Here is a 25,809-nt window from a genome sequence, read left to right as displayed (position 1 = left end):
GTGTTCAGCAGTGTTCAGTAGTGTTCAGTAGTGTTCAGCAGTGTTCAGTAGTGTTCAGCAGTGTTCAGCAGTGTTCAGTAGTGTTCAGTAGTGTTCAGCAGTGTTCAGCAGTGTTCAGCAGTGTTCAGTAGTGTTCAGTAGTGTTCAGCAGTGTTCAGCAGTGTTCAGTAGTGTTCAGTAGTGTTCAGCAGTGTTCAGCAGTGTTCAGCAGTGTTCAGCAGTGTTCAGTAGTGTTCAGCAGTGTTCAGCAGTGTTCAGCAGTGTTCAGCAGTGTTCAGTAGTGTTCAGTAGTGTTCAGCAGTGTTCAGCAGTGTTCAGTAGTGTTCAGCAGTGTTCAGCAGTGTTCAGCAAAACACACACATGTACCATCAGGAGACATGTATGTGTGCATGCACCCGTGTCCATGAGTATGTGTGTGTGCTTGCCTGTCTCGGTGTGTCTGTCTGTGTGTGTGTGTGTGTCCACTCACCGTGAGGTGTGTGTGTGCGTGCTAGCTGACTCCTTCAGACTCCTCCAGGGTGAGCAGCTGACCAGATCCTGATTCTGCCTCTTACAGCCTTTCAGTCCTATAGCCATCGTCCTCGGAGCTGCTCAACCCCTCCAGGGCGCGGCTGGGCAGGGGGAGGCCCGGCCTGCTGAGGTCAGGCTCGGTGCTCCTGGCCTGGGTCGCCAGAGGGAGCCAACCCCCTGGTCCACGCGGTGCTAGGGTCCAGCCCAGGGGCTCAGCCTCATTCATCTGCTCATGCTCCCCACTCAGGTACACAGCGTCAGAATCACACACACGCTCTGCACAAACACACGCTCTGCACACACACACACACACACAGTCTCAACACACGTCTCTCGCTCAGACAAACTCCAGTTGCCGGTGTGTGAGGATCACACAGGCTGCTACGTTGGCTCGTCCAGAAGGGCTGTCTCCCAGATGAGTAGAAGCTTGTAGGTTTAGGATAAGATTCCAAATGTGTATTAGATCCTAGTCCTGGTTCTAGTCCTGGTCCTAGTCCCGGTCCTGGTTCTAGTCCTGGTTCTAGTCCTGGTTCTAGTCCTGGTTCTAGTCCTGGTCCTGGTTTGTCCTGGACCTGGTCCTCAACAGAGGTGCTGTTGTATTGGCTTCTCTACAGCAGATGAGACGGAATCCTGAACTGCAGATCACAACAACACGGACACACCCACCCTGCCCTCCTCCCAGCCAATCAGAGGCTTCCCCCTTCCATGACCCCGCCCCTCTCCTCCTCTTGCTTCTTCCCTATCAGTTCTCTCTCTCTCCCTCTCTCCCTCCCTCTCTCTCTCCCTCTCTCCCTCTTTCTCTATTTCTCTGCTTATATTTCACCCCCTCCTCTCGTTGTCTTTATTTCACTCTTTTACTTTCCCTAAGTCTCTATGTCTCTCTCTTTCTGTCTCTGTCTCTGTGTCTGTCTCTCTCTGTCTCTGTCTCTCTGTGTCTCTGTCTCTGTCTCTGTCTCTCTCTGTCTCTCTGTCTCTGTCTCTCTGTGTCTGTGTTCACCTCCTCCTCTCTCCTCCTGTGTTCCAGCTCTTCGTTGGGTCACCCTGAGGCAGGCTAAGCTGAAAGAGTTTATTTCTGGTTTCAGCACCACGGAGAGCTCACTACTTCCCTCTCTACCTTTCTCACCCTCTCTCTATGTCTCTCTGTCTCTCCCTCTCTCCCTCTCTCCCACTCTTCCTCTCTCTCAATCTCTTTCTCTCTCTCTGTCTCTCTCTCTCTCTCTCTCTCTCTCTCTCTCTCTCTCTCTCTCTCTCTCTCTCTCTCTCTATCTATCTATCCTTCTGTTACTCTCTTCATATTTTGTCTGTCTATTTATACCTCTATAGTATCTGTCTCTGTGAGAGAGGGAGGGGGAGGGGAGATGGGGTGAGTGGGTTTGCGTGGGCAGAGAGGGGAGGGCTGGGTGAGGGGGGGCTGGGTGAGGGGGGGCTGGGTAAGAGGAGGGGGGGCTGCTGCCAGGGTGTGACCTTGTTAGACAGAACCTCTTCCCTCACTAACCACCTCCCTCCCTCTCTCAGCTCGTAAACAAGATCCTGACACAAATCCAGCGTGCACGAGCACCACCTACCAAAACACAGAAACACAGCACTGCAACAAAACACCTCATCCCCTTTACGAAACACCCTCTCACCCCCCTCCCAAAACACAGCACTGCAACAAAGACCCACGTGCACCAAACAAAGTGGTGTGGGGGGAGGGTGCAGGGGGTGTGGGGGGAGGGCTTGTTTTGGTGCAGCTGTGTCTGTATAGCAGCAGACTGTGGTTGGGGTGGCGATGTGGTTGTTTATGTGGTGGGAGCGCTTGGTACGAGCCACAGGGCAGGGGGTGGTGTGTTTGTGGGGGGGGTAGGCAGGATTAACCCTGTCGACACAAAGGGATTATGGAAGCAGCGATCTGTTGTTTTCATCAATTCTTCCCTCCATGTATCCTCCCACCCCTCCCCCTCACTTTCCTCCCTCCATACCTCCTTCGCTTCATCCCTCTATTCCTGCATCCCCGCATCCTTCCAGAGACAGAGAGATGACGGGTAACTGTGTCAGAGGAGATGGAGGGATGGAGGGGTTGTAGATGACACAAACAAACATGCAATGGGATCAGCTTGAGAAACAAGAGGGAGGGAAGGAGGGAAGGAGGGAAGGAGGGAAGGAGGGAAGGAGGGAAGGAGGGAAGGAGGGAAGAGGGATGGAGGAAAGGAGGGATTGAGGGATGGAGGGAAGGAGGGAGGAGGGAAGGAGGGAAGGAGGGAAGGAGGGAAGGAGGGAAGGAGGGAAGGAGGGAAGAGGGAAGGAGGGAAGGAGGGAAGGAGGGAAGGAGGGATGGAGGGATGGAGGGAAGGAGGGAGGAGGGAGGGAAGGAGGGAAGGAGGGAAGTAGGGAGGAGGTAAGGAGGGAAGGAGGGACGGAGGGAAGGAGGGAAGGAGGGAAGGAGGGAAGGAGGGAGGAGGGAGGAGGGAAGGAGGGAAGGAGGGAAGTAGGGAAGGAGGGAGGAGGGAAGGGGGGAAGGAGGGAAGGAAGGAAGGAGGAAGGAGGGAAGGAGGGAAGGAGGGAAGGAGGGAAGGAGGGAAGTAGGGAAGGAGGGAGGAGGGAAGGAGGGAAGGAGGGAAGGAAGGAAGGAAGGAGGGAGGAGGGAAGGAGGGATGCACTAGAGACCAGTTCTAGATGGCCAGGTGAGCCCCCCCCCCCTAATGGTCTGTGTAGATCAGATCAGAGGAACCAGGTTGACTGGACAGATACAAAAAACACACACACACTTAACACACACGCATGCATGCATACACATGCCAACACACATGCACGCACATGCACACACACATGCCTGTAGATCTCTCCTTAGTGAATCAGCAGCATGAAATGCAGCGTTTAGTGTGTAACGGAGGTCAGTGCACAAAGACTAAAGAAAACCACTCCTGTGTGTGTGTACGCTTGTGTCTGAAGGATGGATGGCAGACAGACAGACAGACAGATAAAGAAAAAAGTAGTCTCTTTCCCTCCCTCCCTCCCTCCCTCCCTCCCTCTCTCTCTCTCTCTCTCTCTCTCTCTCTCTCTCCCTCTCTCTCTCTCTCTCTCTTTCTATCTATCTATCTATCTATCTATCTCTCTCTCTCTCTCTCTCTTGTTGTCCAAGGTAATTTACTCAACATGGGGCAGGAGGGTAGCTGCTAGCTGTGACCCCCCCAGGTGACTCTCCCACTGTGCCTGCTGTATGACATCACACTGTAAGAGAGTTACTGTGCCTGCTGTATGACATCACACTGTAAGAGAGTTACTGTGCCTGCTGTATGACATCACACTGTAAGAGAGTTACTGTGCCTGCTGTATGAAATCACACTGTAAGAGAGTTACTGTGCCTGCTGTATGACATCACACTGTAAGAGAGTTACTGTGCCTCCTGTGTGACATCACACTATAAGAGAGTTACTGTGCCTGCTGTGTGACATCATACTGTAAGAGAGTTACTGTGCCTGCTGTATGACATCACACTGTAAGAGAGTCACTGTGCCTGCTGTATGACATCACACTGTAAGAGAGTTACTGTGCCTGCTGTATGACATCACACTATAAAAGAGTTACTGTGCCTGCTGTATGACATCACACTGTAAGAGAGTTACTATGCCTGCTGTATGACATCACACTATAAGAGAGTTACTGTGCCTGCTGTATGACATCACACTATAAGAGAGTTACTGTGCCTGCTGTATGACATCACACTATAAGAGAGTTCCCATCCGGGTCCGAGCCGGCGAGTGATTGCTGCCTAACTAAGCTTGTAACCGCGCAAAATTGATCAATTTCACACCCACGCTTCAACCATTAACCAATCAATCCTTTCCGTGTGTGTTTGTGTATGTGCGAGAGAGAGAGGGTGAGCAAGCGAGAGAGAGAGGGCGAAAGAGAGAGAGAGAGAGAGAGAGAGAGAGAGAGAGAGAGAGAGAGAGAGAGAGAGAGAGAGAGAGAGAGAAAGAGAGAAAGAGAGAGAGAGAGAGAGAGAGAGAGAGAGAGAGAGACGGAGAGAGGGAGAGGGAGGGAGGGAGGGAGAGGGAGAGAGAGAGAGAGGGGGAGGGAGCAGGGTGGGGCATGAGGCAGACAGACAGGGGGGTGAAGATGGTGCTGAAGATGTCAGACTCTCATAAAAGTTTCAGCATGGTTTACTTCCACTACTTTACCCTACCCCCCTCTCCTATCTCCCCATCCCCCTTTCTCTCCTCTCCACCTCTCCTCCTCTCCACCTCTCTCCTTTCCACCTCTCCACCTCTCTTCTCTCCTCCTCTCTCCTATCTTAAGTGGAGCAGAAACTCTTTTCTCAAGTCAGCACATGCAGACTCTCACACACACCCTCACACTCACACACACTCACACACATTCTCTCTCTCACACACACACACACACACACAATTTCACAGGAACAGTAAGTTCCTGGACAGACGACAGTTAGAACAGGAAGTTCATGGACAGATTTAGTTCAAGGCGTTTTTTCCTCCAACCGGCTAGCCAACCAGTCAGCCAACCAGACAACCTCTCTCTCTCCCTCCCTCTCCCTCCCTCTCCCTCTCTCTCTCTCTCTCTCTCTCTCTCTCTCTCTCTCTCTCTCTCTCTCTCTCTCTCTCTCACCTTCCTCTTTCTCTCTCCCTCTGTCTTTCTCTCCCTCTTTCCTCTCCTCCTTTGAGAGGACAAGCAGAGGCATGTCCCCCTCTGTCCTCCTCCCTTCCTAATCTCTACAACCAACCCCTCCCCCTCTTATCGCCTCTCCTCTCCATTTTAACACTGAGGAGCGATATCCAGAGTTAGAGGCAGGGCGCCACCTGCTGGATATTAGCAGTAGGTGAAGGCTGAAAGCAGAAGGTGAAGTTTAAAAACAAAAACATAGCGGAGCCTTCCTCCTACTTCCTCCTTCCCTCTCTCCTGGCAGGAGTCCGCTCCTTGTCCCTCCTTCGTTCAGAACTAATTACCTGTCAGCATCTTGCGTCAATAACACAGAAGTAAACGTTGAGATACTGACAAGGAGTTCATGCGACTATAAAAAAGAGACACCATTTTCAATGAAATCTACAGCGAGATATCCACGTCTTATTACTGCAATAATTTTAATGTAATCGAACAAATTACGAGATATACGACTGTTGTGCAAATGACTTAAATTTAGAGTAGCCTTATAAAAGGCTTGATTGGAGGAATTTATCGTACTGCGGCTTTAAAATAGGTCCGCCCCTCTTCTGATTAACTTGTGTGTGTGACGTTTCAGTAAGTGTGTGAGAATTCATAGACACCCTCTTGCCCCGCCAGATGTGGTAAAACTTCTACCGTAAAAAGTGATGATATAATTAGATGATAAAATACTATGCACCAAGAGGTGATAGCTTAAGTTACACACTGGCGTATACAACACGTCACGAGGTAGGTTGACACGCACCTTGGATGTTTAAGTAAACATGAACTGTAGTCAGTCAACTATCTGGCAGTTTTAAGTGTAGACTACTCTAAACTGTTGTAATATTTCGTGGCGTGGAAAGGCTGTGTGGAAGTTTATGTTACTCACAGCACACATTTCTAGATCCGGGACACGAGTCAAGACTGGTCTTGAATGACTTCGGTCTTATCACCACGCATTGTCCCGGGACCCAATTCTTAGAAAATCAAACTCATTACTGCAGGCCCACGAGGAAACAGTGCAACGCGGGTCAGTCCAGAAAGATAACAGACGTAAACAAATGACAGAATGGTCCGAAGGCCGATATATGTCAACAAGTTAGTTTGGTCGACTCGATTCCAAATATTTGTGAGTCGCGGTTGCGATCAGTTGAGTTAAGTGTTTCATGAACTGAACTAGAAAAACCAGTACCATCGCTGTCAGTACCTGGAAATCATTGTACAATGGGATCTCGGCGGAACGGAATCAAACAAGAAAGTTATATTGTGTCGGTGGATGTGGGGACAACGTCAATAAAATGTCACGTCTTTGACAAGAAGGCCCAGATCAAGGGTTCCTGTACCTCGAAGGTAAGTCACCAAAAAATAAATAGCTAAGCTAACTATCTCGCTAGAAAACATATTTCATTACCGTGATAACTTCGAAAGAACACCGGCTACCGGGAACACAGGCTAGCGACCTCTAAGCTCTAGCCAGCTAGTTGTACTTTTTAGTTCGTCAAGTTGTGAACACTGTGGTTGTGCAGGTGATTCTGCTGTACCCGGAGGAAGGCCGAGTAGAAATAGACCCAGATGACTTGTGGAGGGAGTTCGTCTCCGTGGTTAAAGGCGCCGTTCAAGGTGAATCACTGTAGTACAGGCTGTTGACCCCCTGCACACCGTAGGGGATGAAACCGCATCGACACGATGTTATTGGTGTGTGTGTATTTTGATGTGTGTGTGTGTACAGATGCAGGGGTTCAGATGCGTCAGGTGAAGGGTCTGGGTATCTCCACACAGAGGAGCACCTTTACCACCTGGGACAGGTGAGCACACACACTCTCTATCTCTCCCTTCTCTCTCTCTCTCTCTCCCTCCCTAACTCTCTGTCTCCCCTTCCCTCATCACCCTTTCTCTCTCCTCTCTCTCGCTTTCTCTCGCTCCCTCAGGAACACAGGTCGTCCGTTCCATAACTTCATCAGCTCGCAGGATCTGAGGGCGACAGACCTGGTCCAGTCATGGAACACCTCCTGCACCATGAAGGTCAAAGTTCACTCTGCTTTTATTTTAAACTTATTGATTATTGAACGTTTGTCTTTTTCTCTGTGGACTGTTTGTGTGTGTGTCTAACTGTGTGTGTGTGTGTGTGTGTAACTGTGTGTGTGTAACTGTGTGTGTGTAACTGTGTGTGGGTGTAACTGTGTGTGTAACTGTGTGTGTGTGCTTAACTGTGTGTGTGTGTGTAACTGTGTCTGTGTGTGTGTGTAACTGTGTTTGTGTGTAACTGTGTGTGTAACTGTGTGTGTGTGTGTGTTTGTGTGTGTGGCAGGTCATCCACGGGGTGACGAGGCTCCTGTACTTCCTCTCCAGCTGTAAGCACTTCCTGGCGGCCAGTGTGTTGGTCTTCTCAACACAGCACGTCACATTCAGACTGGTCTGGGCCCTCACACACTACCCAGAGGTGAGGGTGTTGGTCTTCTCAACACAGCACGTCACATTCAGACTGGTCTGGGCCCTCACACACTACCCAGAGGTGAGGGTGTTGGTCTTCTCAACACAGCACGTCACATTCAGACTGGTCTGGGCCCTCACACACTACCCAGAGGTGAGGGTGTTGGTCTTCTCAACACAGCACGTCACATTCAGACTGGTCTGGGCCCTCACACACTACCCAGAGGTGAGGGTGTTGGTCTTCTCAACACAGCACGTCACATTCAGACTGGTCTGGGCCCTCACACACTACCCAGAGGTGAGGGTGTTGGTCTTCTCAACACAGCACGTCACATTCAGACTGGTCTGGGCCCTCACACACTACCCAGAGGTGAGGGTGTTGGTCTTCTCAACACAGCACGTCACATTCAGACTGGTCTGGGCCCTCACACACTACCCAGAGGTGAGGGTGTTGGTCTTCTCAACACAGCACGTCACATTCAGACTGGTCTGGGCCCTCACACACTACCCAGAGGTGAGGGTGTTGGTCTTCTCAACACAGCACGTCACATTCAGACTGGTCTGGGCCCTCACACACTACCCAGAGGTGAGGGTGTTGGTCTTCTCAACACAGCACGTCACATTCAGACTGGTCTGGGCCCTCACACACTACCCAGAGGTGAGGGTGTTGGTGTTCTCAACACAGCACGTCACATTCAGACTGGTCTGGGCCCTCACACACTACCCAGAGGTGAGGGTGTTGGTCTTCTCAACACAGCACGTCACATTCAGACTGGTCTGGGCCCTCACACACTACCCAGAGGTGAGGGTGTTGGTCTTCTCAACACAGCACGTCACATTCAGACTGGTCTGGGCCCTCACACACTACCCAGAGGTGAGGGTGTTGGTCTTCTCAACACAGCACGTCACATTCAGACTGGTCTGGGCCCTCACACACTACCCAGAGGTGAGGGTGTTGGTCTTCTCAACACAGCACGTCACATTCAGACTGGTCTGGGCCCTCACACACTACCCAGAGGTGAGGGTGTTGGTCTTCTCAACACAGCACGTCACATTCAGACTGGTCTGGGCCCTCACACACTACCCAGAGGTGAGGGTGTTGGTCTTCTCAACACAGCACGTCACATTCAGACTGGTCTGGGCCCTCACACACTACCCAGAGGTGAGGGTGTTGGTCTTCTCAACACAGCACGTCACATTCAGACTGGTCTGGGCCCTCACACACTACCCAGAGGTGAGGGTGTTGGTCTTCTCAACACAGCACGTCACATTCAGACTGGTCTGGGCCCTCACACACTACCCAGAGGTGAGGGTGTTGGTCTTCTCAACACAGCACGTCACATTCAGACTGGTCTGGGCCCTCACACACTACCCAGAGGTGAGGGTGTTGGTCTTCTCAACACAGCACGTCACATTCAGACTGGTCTGGGCCCTCACACACTACCCAGAGGTGAGGGCGTTGTGTGACCAGGCTTATTATATCCTACTCCAGTGTTTGACCTTTTCCCTACTGTGAACCCACTCTCCTCTGATTGGCTGTTCACACACTCCCTCAGACTGTCTGATTGGCTGTTAAGAAGCAACTTTTCTCCTACTAGAATCATGGTCACTAACACCTCCCGTCCTCATCTCTCTTCTCGTCCTCAGTTGAGTCGTGCAGTATCCAAAGGGACATGTTGTTTTGGCACCATAGACACCTGGCTGCTGTACAAACTCACTAAAGGTAGGAGGAAGTCTCTGTCCTCCCTTTCCTCCTCTCTCCTCTCTCCTCTTCCTCTGTCTCCACCTCCCCTCTCTCTCCACCTTCTCTTTCTCCTCCTCTCTCTCTTTTCACTCTCATGCAGCATGTAAACCCCTCTGTCTGTCTGCTAGCATGTCGGAAGGTTAGCATCAGGTTCCAGAACTCTCCGTCTGTTTGCTAGCATGTCGGAAGGTTAGCATCAGGTTCCAGAACTCTCCGTCTGTTTGCTAGCATGTCGGAAGGTTAGCATCAGGTTCAAGAACTCTCTGTCTGTTTGCTAGCATGTCGGAAGGTTAGCATCAGGTTCCAGAACTCTCGGTTCCTTGTTCTACTGCAGGATTGGCCTGCTCACATTCCTGAACAGCTCTTCAGCTTAGACGAGGAGGAGGCGTGTCATGTAGGGAGTGAGGAAGTGATTTGTTTACCTGTGTTTTCCTGTGTCGAGTGATCTGCAGCTGTGTGTGTGTGTGTATGTTGTGTGTGTGTGTATGGGATGTGTGTGTTTCAGGACTGGTCCATGCTACAGACTTCTCCAACGCCAGCTCCACTGGGATTTTTGACTCCTACCAGGTCTGAGCACTCAGTGAAATGACCCACCTCTGTCCACATTACCTGTGTGTTTACTCATCTGTATGTGTGTTCACTCCTGTGTGTGTGTGTGTGTGTGTGTGCGTTCACTTGTGTTCTTACGTGTGTGTGTGTGTGTGTGTGTGTGTGTGTGTGTAGATGTGTTGGAGTGGCCTTCTGTGTTCCTTCGTCTCCCTGCCTCTCTCCATCCTCCCTGACATCCTTGACACTGGGTGAGTAACTTCCTGTCACATGACCACTACAGTCACTTCTTGTTGGTCCCCTGTCACATGACCACCTACAGCACAGCTTGTCGCTTCACGCTAAGGTTCTGCATCACCATGTCTTGGTTTATTTCACAATAAAGTCTGTCTCTGTACAGTATCTCTTAGTCTGGTTCTCTCTACAGTATCCTTTAGTCTGTCTCTCTACAGTATCCCTTAGTCTGTCTCTGTACAGTATCTCTTAGTGTGGCTCTCTCTACAGTATCCTTTAGTCTGTCTCTCTACAGTATCCCTTAGTCTGTCTCTGTACAGTATCTCTTAGTCTGGCTCTCTACAGTATCCCTTAGTCTGTCTCTGTACAGTATCTCTTAGTCTGGCTCTCTACAGTATCTCTTAGTCTGGCTCTTTACAGTATCCTTTAGTCTGTCTCTGTACAGTATCTCTTAGTCTGGCTCTCTACAGTATCTCTTAGTCTGGCTCTCTACAGTATCCCTTAGTCTGTCTCTGTACAGTAGATTTAGATTCAACTTTATTGTCATTGCACAGAGTACAGTACTGGGGCAACGAAATGCAGTTTAGCATCCAACCAGAAGTGGAAAAACAGCAAGAAGTGCAGAGCATGGCATGTGTAAAGTGCAATAAGTGAACAAATAGATACAATAGACAGTAAATACAAACAGCAATTGGGACAAGAATAGCAGCAATGAATAAGAGGTGTAAATAAGTATGCAAGGTGCAGGTGCAATGTAGTAGTGGTATAAGTATCCCTTAGTATGTAATCTTCTACTTCCTGTTTCTTCAGGTACAACTATGGAAGCACAGATCCCTCCATCTTTGGTGTGCCCATTCCCATCATGTCTCTGGTGGGTCTCCTGGTTACTCTGCTGTGTGGTGTGTGTGTTTATGGTGTGTGTGTGTGGTGTGGTATGAATGCGTGTCTGACCTGCAGTCCCTCCCTCCTGCCTCTAGATGGCAGACCAGCAGGCAGCCATGTTTGGGGAGTGCTGCTTTGACGTGGGAGACGTGAAGATCACCATGGGAACAGGCACTTTCATGAACATCAACACTGGGAACAAACCACACGCTTCCATGTCAGGTATGTTTACACACACACACACACACACACACTAGTAACATAACCACGCTACGCACACACACATTAACAACAGCGTGTGTGTGTGTGCGTGCAGGCCTGTACCCCGTGGTGGGCTGGAAGCTGGGTCCTGAGGTGGTTTACCTGGCGGAGGGGAATGCTGCTGACACTGGCACTGCTATCAGATGGGCCCAGGAGCTGGGTGAGTCACACAGGAAGTAACATCAGAGGTGTGCGTTAGACAGGAAGTGACATTGGAGGTGTTTCTGTCGCAGAGCTGTTTTCAGACGTGCGTGAGACGGAGCTCATGGCCGGCAGTGTGGACGACTCTGACGGGGTCTGCTTTGTCCCCTCCTTCAGCGGCCTGCAGGTGTGTGTGTAGCCTGGTTATGTTACTAGTGTGTAGCCTAGTTATGTTACTAGTGTGTAGCCTAGTTATGTTACTAGTGTGTAGCCTGGTTATGTTACTAGGGTGTAGCCTGGTTATGTTACTAGTGTGTAGCCTGGTTATGTTACTAGTGTGTAGCCTGGTTATGTTACTAGTGTGTAGCCTGGTTATGTTACTAGGGTGTAGCCTGGTTATGTTACTAGTGTGTAGCCTGGTTATGTTACTAGGGTGTAGCCTGGTTATGTTACTAGTGTGTAGCCTGGTTATGTTACTAGTGTGTAGCCTGGTTATGTTACTAGTGTGTAGCCTGGTTATGTTACTAGTGTGTAGCCTGGTTATGTTACTAGTGTGTAGCCTGGTTATGTTACTAGGGTGTAGCCTGGTTATGTTACTAGTGTGTAGCCTGGTTATGTTACTAGTGTGTAGCCTGGTTATGTTACTAGTGTGTAGCCTGGTTATGTTACTAGTGTGTAGCCTGGTTATGTTGCTAGTGTGTAGCCTGGTTATGTTGCTAGTGTGTAGCCTGGTTATGTTACTAGTGTGTAGCCTGGTTATGTTACTAGTGTGTAGCCTGGTTATGTTACTAGTGTTTGTGCAGTAACCAGCCTGTCTGCTCTCTCTCTCTGCTGCCTTGCTCGCTCGCTCGCCCAGCTTCTGTAAGTGGGTCGTCATTCTCCAACCAAGCAAAACTTCTGCTCTCAGTACTGTCACCTGAGCTGTGTGTGTGTGTGTGTGTGTGTGTGTGTGTGTGTGTGTGTGTGTGTGTGTGCAGGCTCCTCTGAATGACCCCCAGGCATGTGCCTCCTTCATGGGTCTGAAACCCTCCAGCACCAAGCAGCACCTGGTCCGTGCCATCCTGGAGTCTGTTGTCTTCAGGTGGGTCTTACTGGGGGGGGGGGTGGCATGTTACTGTGTGTGTGCGTGTGTGTGTCTGCGTGTGTGTGTGTCTGAGTGTGCGTGTGTGTCTGAGTGTGCGTGTGTGTATTGACCCTGCTCTCTGTTTCAGGAGTAAGCAGCTGTATGAGGTGATGCTGAGAGAGACCAACATTCCTATCAACAAGATCAGGTACACACACACACACATTCACACACATGGACACACACACTGTACCACACACAAACACACTGTAACACACCTGTACAAGATCAAGTGCTGTTTACTTGGTTCCTGACTATATGAGACTTCCTACTCACTCTCTCCCAGGGCTGATGGGGGCATGTGCACCAACAACTTTGTGATGCAGCTGACTGCAGACGTGTTCGGCAGGCAGGTGTCCAGGCCAGCTCATCACGACATGTCCTGTCTGGGGGCAGCGTTTGTGGCAGGGCTGGGGATGGGTACAAACACACACGCACAAATACATATACCCTATTTCTTCGATTAAATGCTGCAGCTTTATTAGTCAATGTTCATTTTATGGTGCAGCGTTTATTCGAGGGCAGCGTTTATTTGAGGGTGGCATTCTAGGCTAGCTTTGCTAGCGTGCTAATGTGTCGTTTGTTGGGCTGTCGAGCTAATCAAAATATTTATTGCAATTAATCGCATTATTTCATATAGTTAATCGTGATTAATTGCAAATGTATTCAATTTATTTAATCTGTTCAAATTGTACTGTACCCCAATAAAATATTGGGGGAGATTAACATTAACAGGGTGTACTTAACTTCAAATAACTGGAGGATAACAAGAGGAAATTGTGAGGGAGTTTTATTCACTCACACATAGGCTGTACAATATTGAATAAACACATAGTTAATATTTAGGAAATGTAATCTGAAATGTAACATCGTCGAGTGTTGTCGGCTGTATATTACCGGGGCGAACCCTGCTGCTGCTAGCTGTTGCTGCTAACGCTGCTGCTGCTAGCTGTTGCTGCTAACGCTGCTGCTGCTAGCTGTGTGATTCTAGTTTAGGCTGGAAGTACTCCGGTGATAACTAAACTCAGCCTGACAATCAGTACACAGCCTTGGTTTGGTCAACCGAGCCGTCTGGAAACTTTTTGAAATGGAACTTCCCATCTAGCCCTCTCTCCATCATCAGCTACCGTCGGCAGTCGAAGTCATGTGACGACAGGTGATTCCCAGGGTCAAAAAGAAACCTGCTTTAACGGCACAATTTTAAAAAATTGCGTTAACTGGAGTCAGATGGCTGAGCGGTTAGGAAACAAGGCTGTTAATCTGAAGGTTGCCAGTTCGATTCTTGGCCGTACCAAAAGACGATGTGTCCTTGGGCAAGGCACTTCAACCTACTTGCATCGGGGGGGGGGGGAATCTCCTTACTGCAAGTCGCTCTGGAACAGAGCGTCTGCTTAATGACTAAATGTAAATGTTAACCCTGTTCGATAGCCCTTGTCTTTAGACAAGCTTGCTAGTTCGCTACATTAAATGTTCTTAGCTAGTTTGAACAGTGTTTTCTAAATCAGCGATTTAAGCAACGAGCAAATGTCAATGTTAGCTAGACTAGCTAGCTTGATCTCATCTGCTTTTTATTAACGCTGATTTGCAAGGAATGCAAGAACAGTTAGATAGCGAAAACACTTATCTACTGTAGCTATGTAAACCAGTTTAGCTTGCTAACGCAAGAGAACCTTCCTCTCTCCAGTTCTTTCAATAGATAAATTCGTTTTCTGGCAAATTTTTCATAAGCTTCCCATCTAATGCCGACTAACAGCTATTCTCTAGCTCGGGTCGGCGTTTATTACACAATGTTCATTTTTGGTGCAGCGTTTATTAGAGAAATACGGTACACAAATACACACACAGATACATGTATACACTTCGAAGTGGGCGGTACTGTAGCCCTGCATCTCCCCCTGCTGTCTGTGATTGGTACTGCAGCTCTAACCCTGTGTCTCCCCTGATGTCTGTGAGTGGTACATAAGCTCTAACCCTGTGTCTCCCCTGCTGTCTGTGATTGGTACTGCAGCTCTAACCCTGTGTCTCCCCTGCTGTCTGTGAGTGGTACTGCAGCTCTAACCCTGTGTCTCCCCTGCTGTCTGTGATTGGTACTGCAGCTCTAACCCTGTGTCTCCCCCTGCTGTCTGTGAGTGGTACTGCAGCTCTAACCCTGTCTCCCCCTGCTGTCTGTGATTGGTACTGCAGCTCTAACCCTGTCTCCCCCTGCTGTCTGTGGGCGGTACTGCAGGGTTCTGGAGCGGGAAGGAGGAGCTGAAGAAGTTGCAGACCACAGAGCGCGAGTTCCTGCCCCAGATAGGTGGGGGGGCGAGGGGGGGCTACCTGCCTGTGCTGCGGCGCTGGGAGAGGGCACTCCAGCGCTCCATGAACTGGTACAGCAAGGAGTGAGGGAGGGAGAGCAAATGATGGTTTTCCTGAGTGCACACTAACCCCAGAAACTATAGGAACCACAGGAACCGCAGGACTGGTTCTTCTGGCAGGGCAGAGACCTGAGTCCTGACCAGCTTATGCTGTTTTAACTAACTGTTTTAATCTGTGTATGTGAAGTATATGTACGCGCCTAACCCAGGTACACAGTTCAAACTGTAACTAATAATGTGAACTACAAGAAGATTAAGTTTACAAAGATGTCTGTGCGGGGGCATCGTGTGTGTGTGTGTGCGAGAGAAGTTTACAGTAGGAAAAGTATTTGAACAAACTGGAAGTGCTTGCACAGGACCTTCCTGGAGGGACTCATCAGGTGATCTATGACCAGCTAGTCTGGTATCTAGCTGTAGGGGAAGAGGGGGGGGGAGATGCAGGGTGGCCATGAGGTTGATGGGAGGTGATTGGGGGTTTTCCCTCAAAGCCATCCTTTCTCATCACCCTATCCAGCAGTGATTGGCTGGTTTCCTTCAAGGCCACGCCTGCTTCACCACAGATCTCCAAGATAGGTTTACAGTTTTGATAGACTTCCTATTTACAGACGTTTTCCCCTTAAACCACGAGACCAGTCTTCTAACGTGAAGTACCATATTATGCCTCTAATAAATTCATGTGTTTCTATTTGGGGCATTGATAACTGTTAATGACATGAAGTTAATGAGTTCTTTGAGAACTGTATATGATGATAATGATGTCAGATGAACTTTAGTAATGAACCTGTTTGTGTACTGATCGTTAACACGTCTGTCGTCAACATTTGAATGTTATAAAATACATTGGAACATCAGTCAGTGTTTGTGTGTGTTTCTTCTGTATGTGTGAGAAGATGGGGAACATGGCCTAGGCTGTCACTGAACATGGCCTAGGCTGTCACTGAACATGGCCTAGGCTGTCACTGAACATGGCCTAGGCTGTCATTGAACATGGCCTAGGCTGTCACTGAACATGGCCTAGGCTGTCATTGAACATGGCCTAGGCTGTCACTGAACATGGCCTAGGCTGTCACTGACCAATTGCTGTTCGCAGTGTGGACATGTAACAGCAGGGTCTCTGCAGTGTGTCTTCACTGGCAGGGTCTCTGCAGTGTGTCTTCACTGTGTCCTGGCAGGGTCTCTGCAGTGTGTCTTCACTGTGTTCTGGCAGGGTCTCTGCAGTGTCTTCACTGTGTCCTGGCAGGGTCTCTGCAGTGTGTCTTCACTGGCAGGGTCTCTGCAGTGTCTTCACTGTGTCCTGGCAGGGTCTCTGCAGTGTGTCTTCACTGGCAGGGTCTCTGCAGTGTCTTCACTGTGTGCTGGCAGGGTCTCTGCAGTGTGTCTTCACTGTGTCCTGGCAGGGTCTCTGCAGTGTGTCTTCACTGGCAGGGTCTCTGCAGTGTCTTCACTGTGTCCTGGCAGGGTCTCTGCAGTGTCTTCACCATCTGACTCCGTACGTGGTCAACATGGCCGCTGCTGTGTTTTTCCATCCATAGATAAAAGTGAGACAAGCTTTTGAGTGTGGATGCAACCAATCAGTGCACAGATGTCTCACAACACTACTGCACAGTAGCCTATCGGTGAGTAGCACAAATAATTTGAGCACCCCCACTCCAAATCTGTAAAAATACGCTGTAGGGGAACATGGCATAAGGGTATTGGACAATGGTAGGTCCTAACTCCTCTCTGATTGGCCTGTTAGGATTATTGAGGTATTTCTCACCCAATCCAAATAGTCTGCCTCAGTGGGAGCGGGCTCTGGGGCCCCTTAGGTCACGGGGTCAGAGCATGCAAGAGTTGCATCCCCGGTTGTCACGGTGATGTATGGGATGACAGGAGAGTGTCTACAGCTGACCGGACCTGACCTGAGAGAGCAGGGAACTGAACCTGCAGGGAACTGGACCTGCTGGGAACTGGACCTTCAGGGAACTGGACCTTCAGGGAACTGAACCTGCTGGGAACTGGACCTTCAGGGAACTGAACCTGCAGGGAACTGAACCTGCTGGGAACTGAACCTGCAGGGAACTGAACCTGCTGGGAACTGGACCTTCAGGGAACTGAACCTGCAGGGAACTGAACCTGCTGGGAACTGAACCTGCTGGGAACTGAACCTGCAGGGAACTGAACCTGCTGGGAACTGGACCTGCAGGGAACTGAACCTGCAGGGAACTGGACCTTCAGGGAACTGGACCTTCAGGGAACTGAACCAGCAGGGAACTGGACCTTCAGGGAACTGAACCAGCAGGGAACTGGACCTTCAGGGAACTGTACCTTCAGGGAACTGAACCTGCTGGGAACTGGACCTTCAGGGAACTGAACCTGCTGGGAACTGGACCTTCAGGGAACTGTACCTGCTGGGAACTGGACCTTCAGGGAACTGAACCTGCTGGGAACTGGACCGTCAGGGAACTGGACCTTCAGGGAACTGAACCTGCTGGGAACTGGACCTTCAGGGAACTGAACCAGCAGGGAACTGAACCTGCTGGGAACTGGACCTGCAGGGAACTGGACCTTCAGGGAACTGAACCAGCAGGGAACTGGACCTTCAGGGAACTGAACCTGCTGGGAACTGGAATGAAAGGATTGTGTGTGTGGAGATTTGGGGGTGAGTGTTCTCACGCACACACACCTGCTGTGTGTGAGGTGGAGTAAAGGGGAGATTTGGGGGTGAGTGTTCTCACGCACACACACCTGCTGTGTGTGAGGTGGAGTAAAGGGGAGATTTGGGGGTGAGTGTTCTCACGCACACACACCTGCTGTGTGTGAGGTGGAGTAAAGGGGAGTTTGAGTGAGTGAACCGTGCGTGTGTGAACACTGCAACATTCATTTTGACCAATAAAACAAAATACTCCATCCCATTCTCTCTCCCAACCCCCCCTTTCCCAACCCTCTCCTCCCCCTTCACTTTTTCCCCCACAATTAACCCCCTCTCTCTTTCGCCTCCCTCTCCCCTCACTATTGGCCCCACAATCCTCTCTCTCAATAGCTGTTATGTAACTCCTCCACTCTCTTTCTCACACATACATTCTCTGTGTGTGTGAGTGTTGTGAGTGGGTCAGTAGAGGTACCAGTCTTCCTTGGGAGTTTAGGTTGATTGTAGGCAAGGCCGTAGCCATGGAGTCAACATTGGGGGGACAAATTAAATTTTAAATTATAATTTCGGACAGCGTTTGTGGTTGCCTGTCATAGCGTAGCACATTTATATTCTTATGTCAGTAAATTGGGGGGGGGATATTTTTTTACCTGATTTGAATATTGGGTGGGGATGTGCTCTTCACTTCCACCAACTGTCAAATTTCAGCCCATTCAAGGTTCTGGCTAGAACACAAGGCTTCTGATAGCATGGAACCCATCTCGTTTCTGTTTGAACCACACTGTTGTCTCTGAACTTTACGGTGGTTCTAATAGGTTTTTTCCAGAATAATTTATTTTCCTGAGGATTCCCCCCAAAAATGTTTTTTATAGAGGTGACGTACACTCTAAAACTGGTGATGTTGTCGTACACACTTTCCTTCTCGTGTTACGTGGAACATACTGATTACAGAAGTCCATGAGACCGTTCCAGCATCATGCTTCTTAAAAAAGAAAGTTATTGTTGCTTAATTTCAAAAGAAATATTTATGTTGAATTGGAATGGAAACGTGTGATTGTGTGCAGCTGACTGAGCGCAAACTAATTAGGTATTTTGCGGTTAGCAGAGACTTCAATCCATATCCATCTCCTCTTTGCGGTCCGTGTTAAGCTGCGATTTAGTGTGAAAGTAAAACCGTGTAATCATCTGATTAAAGGCTAAAGTCTGTCAAGAAGCGTTTGTTTAATATAGTCACTGGTCTGGATCCATCAACACCCCCCTCAGCTGTCCCACTATGTCAATCTCTCTCTCTCTCCCCGCAATAGCAACTGGCGGAGCCGCAGCAGGGAGTGTGAAGAGAGAGAGAAACGTCACTGCTTTTTTCTTCTCCTCCTGCAAGGGGGCATCTCTCCTCCTCTCTGCCTCCCACTCCATTCCAACCGCCGTCCCGGCCGCACACCGCTTCCCATCCTGCCCTGTTTCGCATCTCATCGCCCGCTTTTTTTGCCTCTTTAGATTTGCACCATGTCCACGACTGAAGACAAACCGGCGGACAAGGAAAATGCGTCGAGCTGGAAGGATGCCATTTACAACCCGAGGACCGGCGAGTTTATGGGCAGAACGGGCAGCAGCTGGGGTGAGAAACGGGGGCTGTGGTTCGGAGCAGATTTCTATTTTATAACGATTTCCATGAATAAAACACGCGTAGGCCTAGCGTTGTAGAACACAACGCATCGGACTATTTTACACCCCGTGTTGTGTGTGTTTTTGTGTGCAGATGAGCATTTGTACATTGGTACATTTTACAGCTACCTAGCCTACTGTTACCAGTGTGAGTAGGATAGTGTAACACTCTCACCAAGAATGATACTGTCGGCTAATAACGCTTCTTGGCACGTCAAATGAAGCCTGCAGCCTTTTTATGCAACAAAACCACAATCCCGAGAGGTGGGGTTGAGCACATTTGAGATATGATATGCTGACCATTTCCATTCATGACCAGGGCAATTGGAGGGACGTACTATGTTGTCATTGTAGCTGGCCAGTCTCCGTTATAACCTCTGGGCCTTCATACTCTGCAGCCCCGCTACTATGGTGCCCAGCTACTAACCTAGCTTAGCCCTGACTGTGTGTGTGTGTGTGTGTGTGTGTGTGTGTGTGTGTGTGTGTGCACGCTGAGGGAGGAAGGATGCAGTGCTGCAGTTGCATGGCTGCCTACATCAGCATGCCTGTCAAGGTCAAATGGGATTCTTCTCACACACCGAGCAAGTGCATGCTGGGAAAGCTGTGGAGAGGAGGGAGGGGGTGGTGGGGGGGAAGACGGGGGAGATGGGAGCGGGGGAAGTGAAAGAGAGTGGGGGGCAGAGGGTACAGAAGAGAGAGGGAGAGAAGGAAGATGAAACAGAAAGACGGGGAAAGGGAAGCGTTGAGAGGGGGGAGGAAGGAGGACCAGAGGGGTGTTCATAGTTTGGAGGTGGTTGGGTGGGTTGGGGGGTACCCTGGTGACTGGGCTTGGTTTGTAATAACATGTTATTGTCATTAAGACCTGCTCATATCAATGTAAAACATGCTGCTAGCATGTACACATGCTCGTGTTAAACAATAAATAGCAAGCCACTGTTTAAAAAACCCACTCTAACTGCCCTGTACCCCACTTCCCCTCTTCTGTCCCCCCTCTCTCCCCCCTCCCTCCTCCCCCCTCTCCTCCCCCCTCTCTTTCCCCCTCTCTCTCCCCCTCCCCCCAGGTCTTATCTTGCTGTTTTACCTGGTGTTCTACAGTTTCCTGGCCGGCATGTTTGCTCTCACCATGTGGGTCATGCTGATGACCCTCGACGACAACGTGCCTCGCTACCGCGACCGCGTGCCCACGCCAGGTTAGAGACACCCAAACACGACATGCCCACGCCAGGTTAAAGACACCCAAACACGACATGCCCACACCAGGTTAGAGACACCCAAACACGACATGCCCACGCCAAGTTAGAGACACCCAAACACGACATGCTAACACAACACACTAACCCTAGGTTAGTTACACGCAGCACGCTAACACCCCAACATGGTGCATTCACCAGGATGAGCTGTGAAGCCTTGATGACTTCCTGTTTCCTGTGATGATTTCCTGTTTGTGTGTACTACAGGCCTGGTGATCAGGCCCAAGTCCCTGGACATCCTCTTCAGCAAATCTAGCCAGGCCGAGTACGGGCAGTACGTCCAGCACCTCGACCACTTGCTGCAGCGTGAGTCCTCTCCCGCTCACACCCTATTAGGATGCAGAGGCAGCAGACATCATCTATCATGGTGTTGTTGCTAGCCTGCTAGGTCCACCGCTGGTCTGCTGGTAATGCTTGCTTCACAGGACATAAATCTGATCTGGTTTATTCTCTTTTTTTGTCGTCTTGTCTCCCTCGCTGTCCTCTCTCCACAACATCCGTCTTCTCTGTTTGCCTCTCTTCCTCCACTGAACCATGCATGCGTCCCTCCCTTCTCCATCTACTCCTTCTCCTCTCCCTGCCCTCCTCTCTTCTCCCTCCCTCCCTCCCTCCCTCCCTCCCTCCCTCCCTCCCTCCCTCCCTCCCTCCCTCCCTCCCTCCCTCCCTCCCTCCCTCCCTCCCTCCCTCCCTCCCTCCCTCCCTCCCTCCCTCCCTCCCTCCCTCCCTCCCTCCCTCCCTCCCTCCCTCTCCCCTCCTGTCCTCTGCAGAGTATAATGACACGCAGCAGGAGCAGAGTGAGCTGTGCCCTGCGGGGGTGTACTTCGACCAGGACCAGGAGGAGGGTCAGAAGAAGGCCTGCCAGTTCCGGAGGAGCGAGCTGGGCCTGTGCTCTGGCCTGTCCGACCCCTCCTTCGGATACGCAGAGGGGAAACCCTGCATCCTCATCAAGATGAACCGGGTACCACACCCCATCCTCACTACAACCCCTCAAATCCAATTAGAATGCAAGTGTCTTGGTGGAGGTATACTTAACTGATGTTCTTTCTCTCTTCCTCTCTTCTCTCCTCTCTTCCCTTCCACAGATAATTGGGCTAAAGCCACGAGGAGATCCTTATATCAACTGCATGGCCAAGGTACATGCTGTCTGTGCATGCGTGTGTCTGCATGCGTGTGTGTGCATGCGTGTGTCTGCATGCGTGTGTCTGCATGCGTGTGTGTGCATGCGTGTGTGTGTACATACCTGAGATGCTGATGAGTCTTATTTGTCTTTGTTAGTGTTTGTCTGCATGCTCTCAGAGCAGCTTGTGGGGTAAGAGTCCTGACTGGTAATGCAGTGCTTGAACCCAGAATGTTTCAGGCGTTAATGCACAGCTGAGGGGGGATGACACTCACAGGACTCATCCTGATCTAACATCTATTTATCTTGTGGTTATGTCTGGGACTATTAGTCTGATTTAATGTCTGTGTCCATACTCCTTCTCTTCTCTATTTCTCTGATGTCCCCGCCCCGCCCCTCCTCTCCCCTTCCCTCCTCTCCTCTCCTCTTCCCTCCCCTCTTCTCCTCCTCCTCTCCCCTTCTCTCCTCTCCTCTTCCCTCCCCTCTTCTCCTCCTCCTCTCCCCTTCCCTCCTCTCCTCTTCTCTTCCCTCCCCTCTTCTCTTCCTCCTCTCCCCTTCCCTCCTCTCCTCTTCTCTTCCCTCCCCTCTTCTCCTCCTCCTCTCCCCTCCCCTCCTCTTCTCTTCTTCTCCTCTCCTAGAAAGAGAATCCTATTCAGATGCAGTATTTCCCCATAGAAGGCCGTATTGATAAGATGTATTTCCCGTACTATGGAAAGAGGATTCATGTAAGTGTCAGCTGTACTTTCCAAATGCTGCTTTGGATGAAAGTGTCTTCTTGATGAGGAAGATGTGAGGCTCAGTGGAGATGTTGTGATTCTGACCCTGCTGTGGGTCAGCGGTGCTCTGTATCACACGAGAACCATGTTATCCCTCTCCTTCACTCTCCCCCTTCTTTCTCCTCACTCCCCTTTTCCATATCTCCCTCTCTCCCCCACTCTCTCCCTCTCTCCCTCTCTCCCCCACTCTCCCCCACTGTCTCCCTCCCTCTCTCCCCCACTGTCTCCCTCCCTCTCTCTCCCCCACTGTCTCCCTCCCTCTCTCTCCCCCACTGTCTCCCTCCCTCTCTCTCCCCCACTGTCTCCCTCCCTCTCTTCCTCTCTCTACCCCATTGTCTCCCTCCCTATCTCCCTCTCTCCCCCACTGTCTCCCTCCCTCTCTTCCTCTCTCTCCCCCATTGTCTCCCTCCCTATCTCCCTCTCTCTCCCCCATTGTCTCCCTCCCTTTCTCTCCCCCACTGTCTCCCTCTCTCTCTCCCTCTCTCCCTCCCTCTCTCCCTCTCTCTCCCCCACTCTCTCCCTCTCTCCCCCACTGTCTCCCTCTCTCTCTCCCTCTCTCTCCCTCCCTCTCTCCCTCTCTCCCCCACTGTCTCTCTCCCTCTCTTCCTCTCTCTCCCCCACTGTCTCCCTCCCTCCCTCTCTCCCTCTCTCCCCCACTGTCTCCCTCCCTCTCTCCCTCTCTCTCCCCCACTGTCTCCCTCCCTCCCTCTCTCCCTCTCTCCCCCACTGTCTCCCTCCCTCTCTCCCTCTCTCTCCCCCACTGTCTCCCTCCCTCCCTCTCTCCCTCTCTCCCCCATTGTCTCCCTCCCTCTCTCTCCCCCACTGTCTCCCTCTCTCTCTCCCTCTCTCCCTCCCTCTCTCCCTCTCTCCCCCACTGTCTCCCTCCCTCCCTCTCTCCCTCTCTCCCCCACTGTCTCCCTCCCTCTCTCCCTCTCTCTCCCCCACTGTCTCCCTCCCTCCCTCTCTCCCTCTCTCCCCCATTGTCTCCCTCCCTCTCTCTCCCCCACTGTCTCCCTCTCTCTCTCCCTCTCTCCCTCCCTCTCTCCCTCTCTCCCCCACTGTCTCTCTCCCTCCCTCTCTCCCTCTCTCCCCCACTGTCTCTCTCCCTCTCTTTCCCCCTGCAGGAGCGGTATCTTCAGCCCCTGGTGGCAGTGAAGCTGCTGTTGACCCCGGAGGATTACGACACAGAGTTGACCCTGGAGTGCAAGGTGGAGGGCTCGGATCTGCGCAACAACGACGACAGGGACAAGTTCCTGGGCCGCGTCACCTTCAGGGTCAAAGTTCGAGAGTAGGGGGCGGAGACACAGGGATGGATCCAGCCTCCACTGGCCCCTTCTGTGTACTGTTTAGATGTTTCCTGCGGTCGGTCGGTCAGTCACTCGAGGGAGGGAGGGAGGGGGGGAGGCAGCATGGCAGCATCTCAACAGTATAAAGAGCGGGCCTCTCAGCTCCTTGTTGCTAACTGGGTAGTTCTGTCCTGTAGGAGTGCTGACAGAATATGGTAAGGTCCGATTTCAAACCCGAGCCTGCTGTTCCTCTGTCCACGAGGTTGAGCAGAAAACAGACAGGTCTGTGGTGCCACACTGCCATCTTCTGAAGCTGAGATCTGTTTCACTGTCAGTGTCTAGTGTACCTGTCATCGTATCTCATATACTTGTCATCACATTTAGTGGACGTGTCATCACAATGTCTAATTCATCACTTCCTGTTTCCTGATGTAGAATCTGTGCCATATGATCTTTCACCTTACGCTAACGTGCATGTTTCCATAGAAACGTGTTTTCAATGTCAGAGAACAAAACAGAGGATCTGTCCAGATTGTTTACACAGTTGTTTACAAGGTTGTTTACAAGGTTGTTTACAAAGTTGTTTACAAGGACGAGACCACAGTTCCTCCCTAATGTCAGTCCCCTTACTCCCTCGTCCCTCCCTTGCCCCCATACCTCCGTCCCCTCACCCTCCGCTCACCCTCTCTCCCCTCCCTCCTCCCTCCCCTCACTCTCTCTCTCCATCCTCACCCTTTCTCCCCTCCCTCATCCTCTCCTCACCCTCTCTCCCCTCCCTCCTCCCTCCCCTCACCCTCTCTCTCCATCCTCACCCTCTCTCCCCTCCCTCCTCCCTCCCCTCCCCCTCTCTCTCCATCCTCACCCTCCCTCCTCTCCTTCCCTCCTCACCCTCCCTCCTCCCTGACCAACAAGCCTCCCCTGACCTCACAGGAGGACTGAGACATCGCTCTTCGTATTTAAAGGAACTGTATATGTATGTATGTATGTATGTATGTTGCCCATGTGTTCCCGGCGTGTTATAACCCGGCCTAGTCTGGTGATGTCTAGTCTGTCTGTCTGCCTGCCTGCCTCCCTCTCTGTCTGCCTGCCTGCCTGTCTGTCTGATCATCTTTTATCTACTTATATAATATTCAGTATTTACTAGAGTCACACTGTATTTATTTCAGCCACTGAACTATGTCAGAGCACTGTAAAAAAAAGAAGAAAAAAAGAAAAGAAAGATTTACTGGAAACATATCTAAAGCAAAAACTATATGTCACAAGCGGAGCCCACACCTGATGGTATCTTCTACAACACCTGGGCAGAAGATCTCAGCAGCTTTCTGGGTCAATAAAAGTGATTTTGGAGAAAGTCGTCATTGTCCCGAGTTGTGTTCCAGCTGAGCATTTGGAGACTTGCGCTATACCGCACGAGTCACTTAGGGACGCCAGCGGAGGCCAGGATCAATATCAGAAGAATGAGATACGCCCGTTCGCCATTGCCAGATTTGGGCAAATTCCGGAGCAATTCGGGGGCAATGAATAAGGCCCTGTGGTGGATAACAGGATTAACCAAATTTGGCCAAGTGGATTTATAGGTCACATAGGCCTAGCCTATGAATTGTCGTAATCTATGATTGCTTGGTTTGACAATCGTTTGAATATTTTGCGTGTTTTAAGGGGCCACAGTTTATGATAGTTAGTTTTAGTTAAGTAGGGTTCCGCCGGGAGGTAGGCCTAAGTGCGGCTAAACTTGCAGCATTAGTCATTTAGCGACACTTCCATAGCAACAGGAAGCGAGCCTGACCCCTGGCAACCACAAATTAGCCCTGCTGGGAAAGTTAGCTAACAAGGTAGCTCTAGCCTATCTAGACACGAACAAACTAATTTGGCCTACTCGCTAGCAGGCGCGGAGCCTGACACGTTGTAAACATTCGGGGCTTAGCCCAAACCTAAGACATTAAGGTTAGGGCGTCAGGGTTTGATGTGATGTTAGATAGGTACGTCCACCCACAATAGCGGGCCTACTGTAGTGGGGGAGCGAAGATTTAGGGCAATTATTTTGAGCGAAAAATACATTTTTTAGCTTTATGTTTAACATTTAGTTGGACTTATATTTTTATATTTGCCGAAAACTTCAACGCCAAATTTAACCTAAAAGACTCCGGGCTTTTGAGAAAGAATTCGGGGCTCAAGTCAATTTATCCTCCGCTCTGCCCATGCTTGCTAGACAACATTTCA

General features: G+C 50.5%; 2 protein-coding genes across 3 annotated transcripts; both read left to right on the top strand.

Moving 5' to 3' along the window:
- The first annotated feature begins 5,745 nt into the window (after positions 1–5,745).
- On the top strand, positions 5,746–15,720 carry gk5 (glycerol kinase 5). 2 transcript variants are annotated; one of them, XM_084707843.1, is made up of 16 exons: positions 5,746–6,501; positions 6,678–6,771; positions 6,881–6,956; positions 7,080–7,173; positions 7,460–7,591; positions 9,229–9,304; positions 9,831–9,892; positions 10,049–10,122; positions 10,916–10,976; positions 11,083–11,209; positions 11,304–11,408; positions 11,482–11,576; positions 12,367–12,470; positions 12,601–12,660; positions 12,799–12,861; positions 14,740–15,720. In XM_084707843.1, exons 1-16 carry the CDS (start codon positions 6,376–6,378, stop codon positions 14,936–14,938), a joined length of 1,548 nt encoding a protein of 515 aa, XP_084563969.1. In that variant the 5' UTR covers positions 5,746–6,375; the 3' UTR covers positions 14,939–15,720. The 2 variants fall into 2 exon arrangements, with proteins under 2 accessions (XP_084563969.1, XP_084563968.1); XM_084707842.1 differs by having other exon boundaries at positions 12,799–12,932.
- A 3,199-nt stretch (positions 15,721–18,919) lies between these two features.
- Positions 18,920–24,317, top strand: LOC146272138 (sodium/potassium-transporting ATPase subunit beta-3-like). Its single transcript, XM_084707299.1, has 7 exons — positions 18,920–19,113; positions 20,222–20,350; positions 20,618–20,716; positions 21,178–21,368; positions 21,493–21,543; positions 22,166–22,252; positions 23,428–24,317. The coding sequence occupies exons 1-7, from the start codon at positions 19,002–19,004 to the stop codon at positions 23,593–23,595; spliced, it is 837 nt and encodes a 278-aa protein (XP_084563425.1). The 5' UTR covers positions 18,920–19,001; the 3' UTR covers positions 23,596–24,317.
- The last annotated feature ends 1,492 nt before the right edge of the window (positions 24,318–25,809 follow it).

Source organism: Hypomesus nipponensis, chromosome 10 (assembly GCF_054491055.1).
Source record: "Hypomesus nipponensis isolate SF chromosome 10, ASM5449105v1, whole genome shotgun sequence".
Taxonomy (NCBI): domain Eukaryota; kingdom Metazoa; phylum Chordata; class Actinopteri; order Osmeriformes; family Osmeridae; genus Hypomesus; species Hypomesus nipponensis.
This window is presented reverse-complemented; position numbering and strand designations above follow the sequence as displayed.

Coding starts and splice junctions, on each gene's coding strand:
- gk5 (XM_084707842.1), top strand. CDS start 6,376: ATGGGATCTCGGCGGAACGGAATCAAACAAGAAAGTTATATTGTGTCG. Junction 10,977..11,082: donor CCATTCCCATCATGTCTCTG/GTGGGTCTCCTG, acceptor TCCTGCCTCTAG/ATGGCAGACCAGCAGGCAGC. Junction 11,577..12,366: donor CCTCCTTCAGCGGCCTGCAG/GTGTGTGTGTAG, acceptor GTGTGTGTGCAG/GCTCCTCTGAATGACCCCCA.
- LOC146272138 (XM_084707299.1), top strand. CDS start 19,002: ATGTCCACGACTGAAGACAAACCGGCGGACAAGGAAAATGCGTCGAGC. Junction 21,369..21,492: donor TCCTCATCAAGATGAACCGG/GTACCACACCCC, acceptor TCCCTTCCACAG/ATAATTGGGCTAAAGCCACG. Junction 22,253..23,427: donor ACTATGGAAAGAGGATTCAT/GTAAGTGTCAGC, acceptor TTCCCCCTGCAG/GAGCGGTATCTTCAGCCCCT.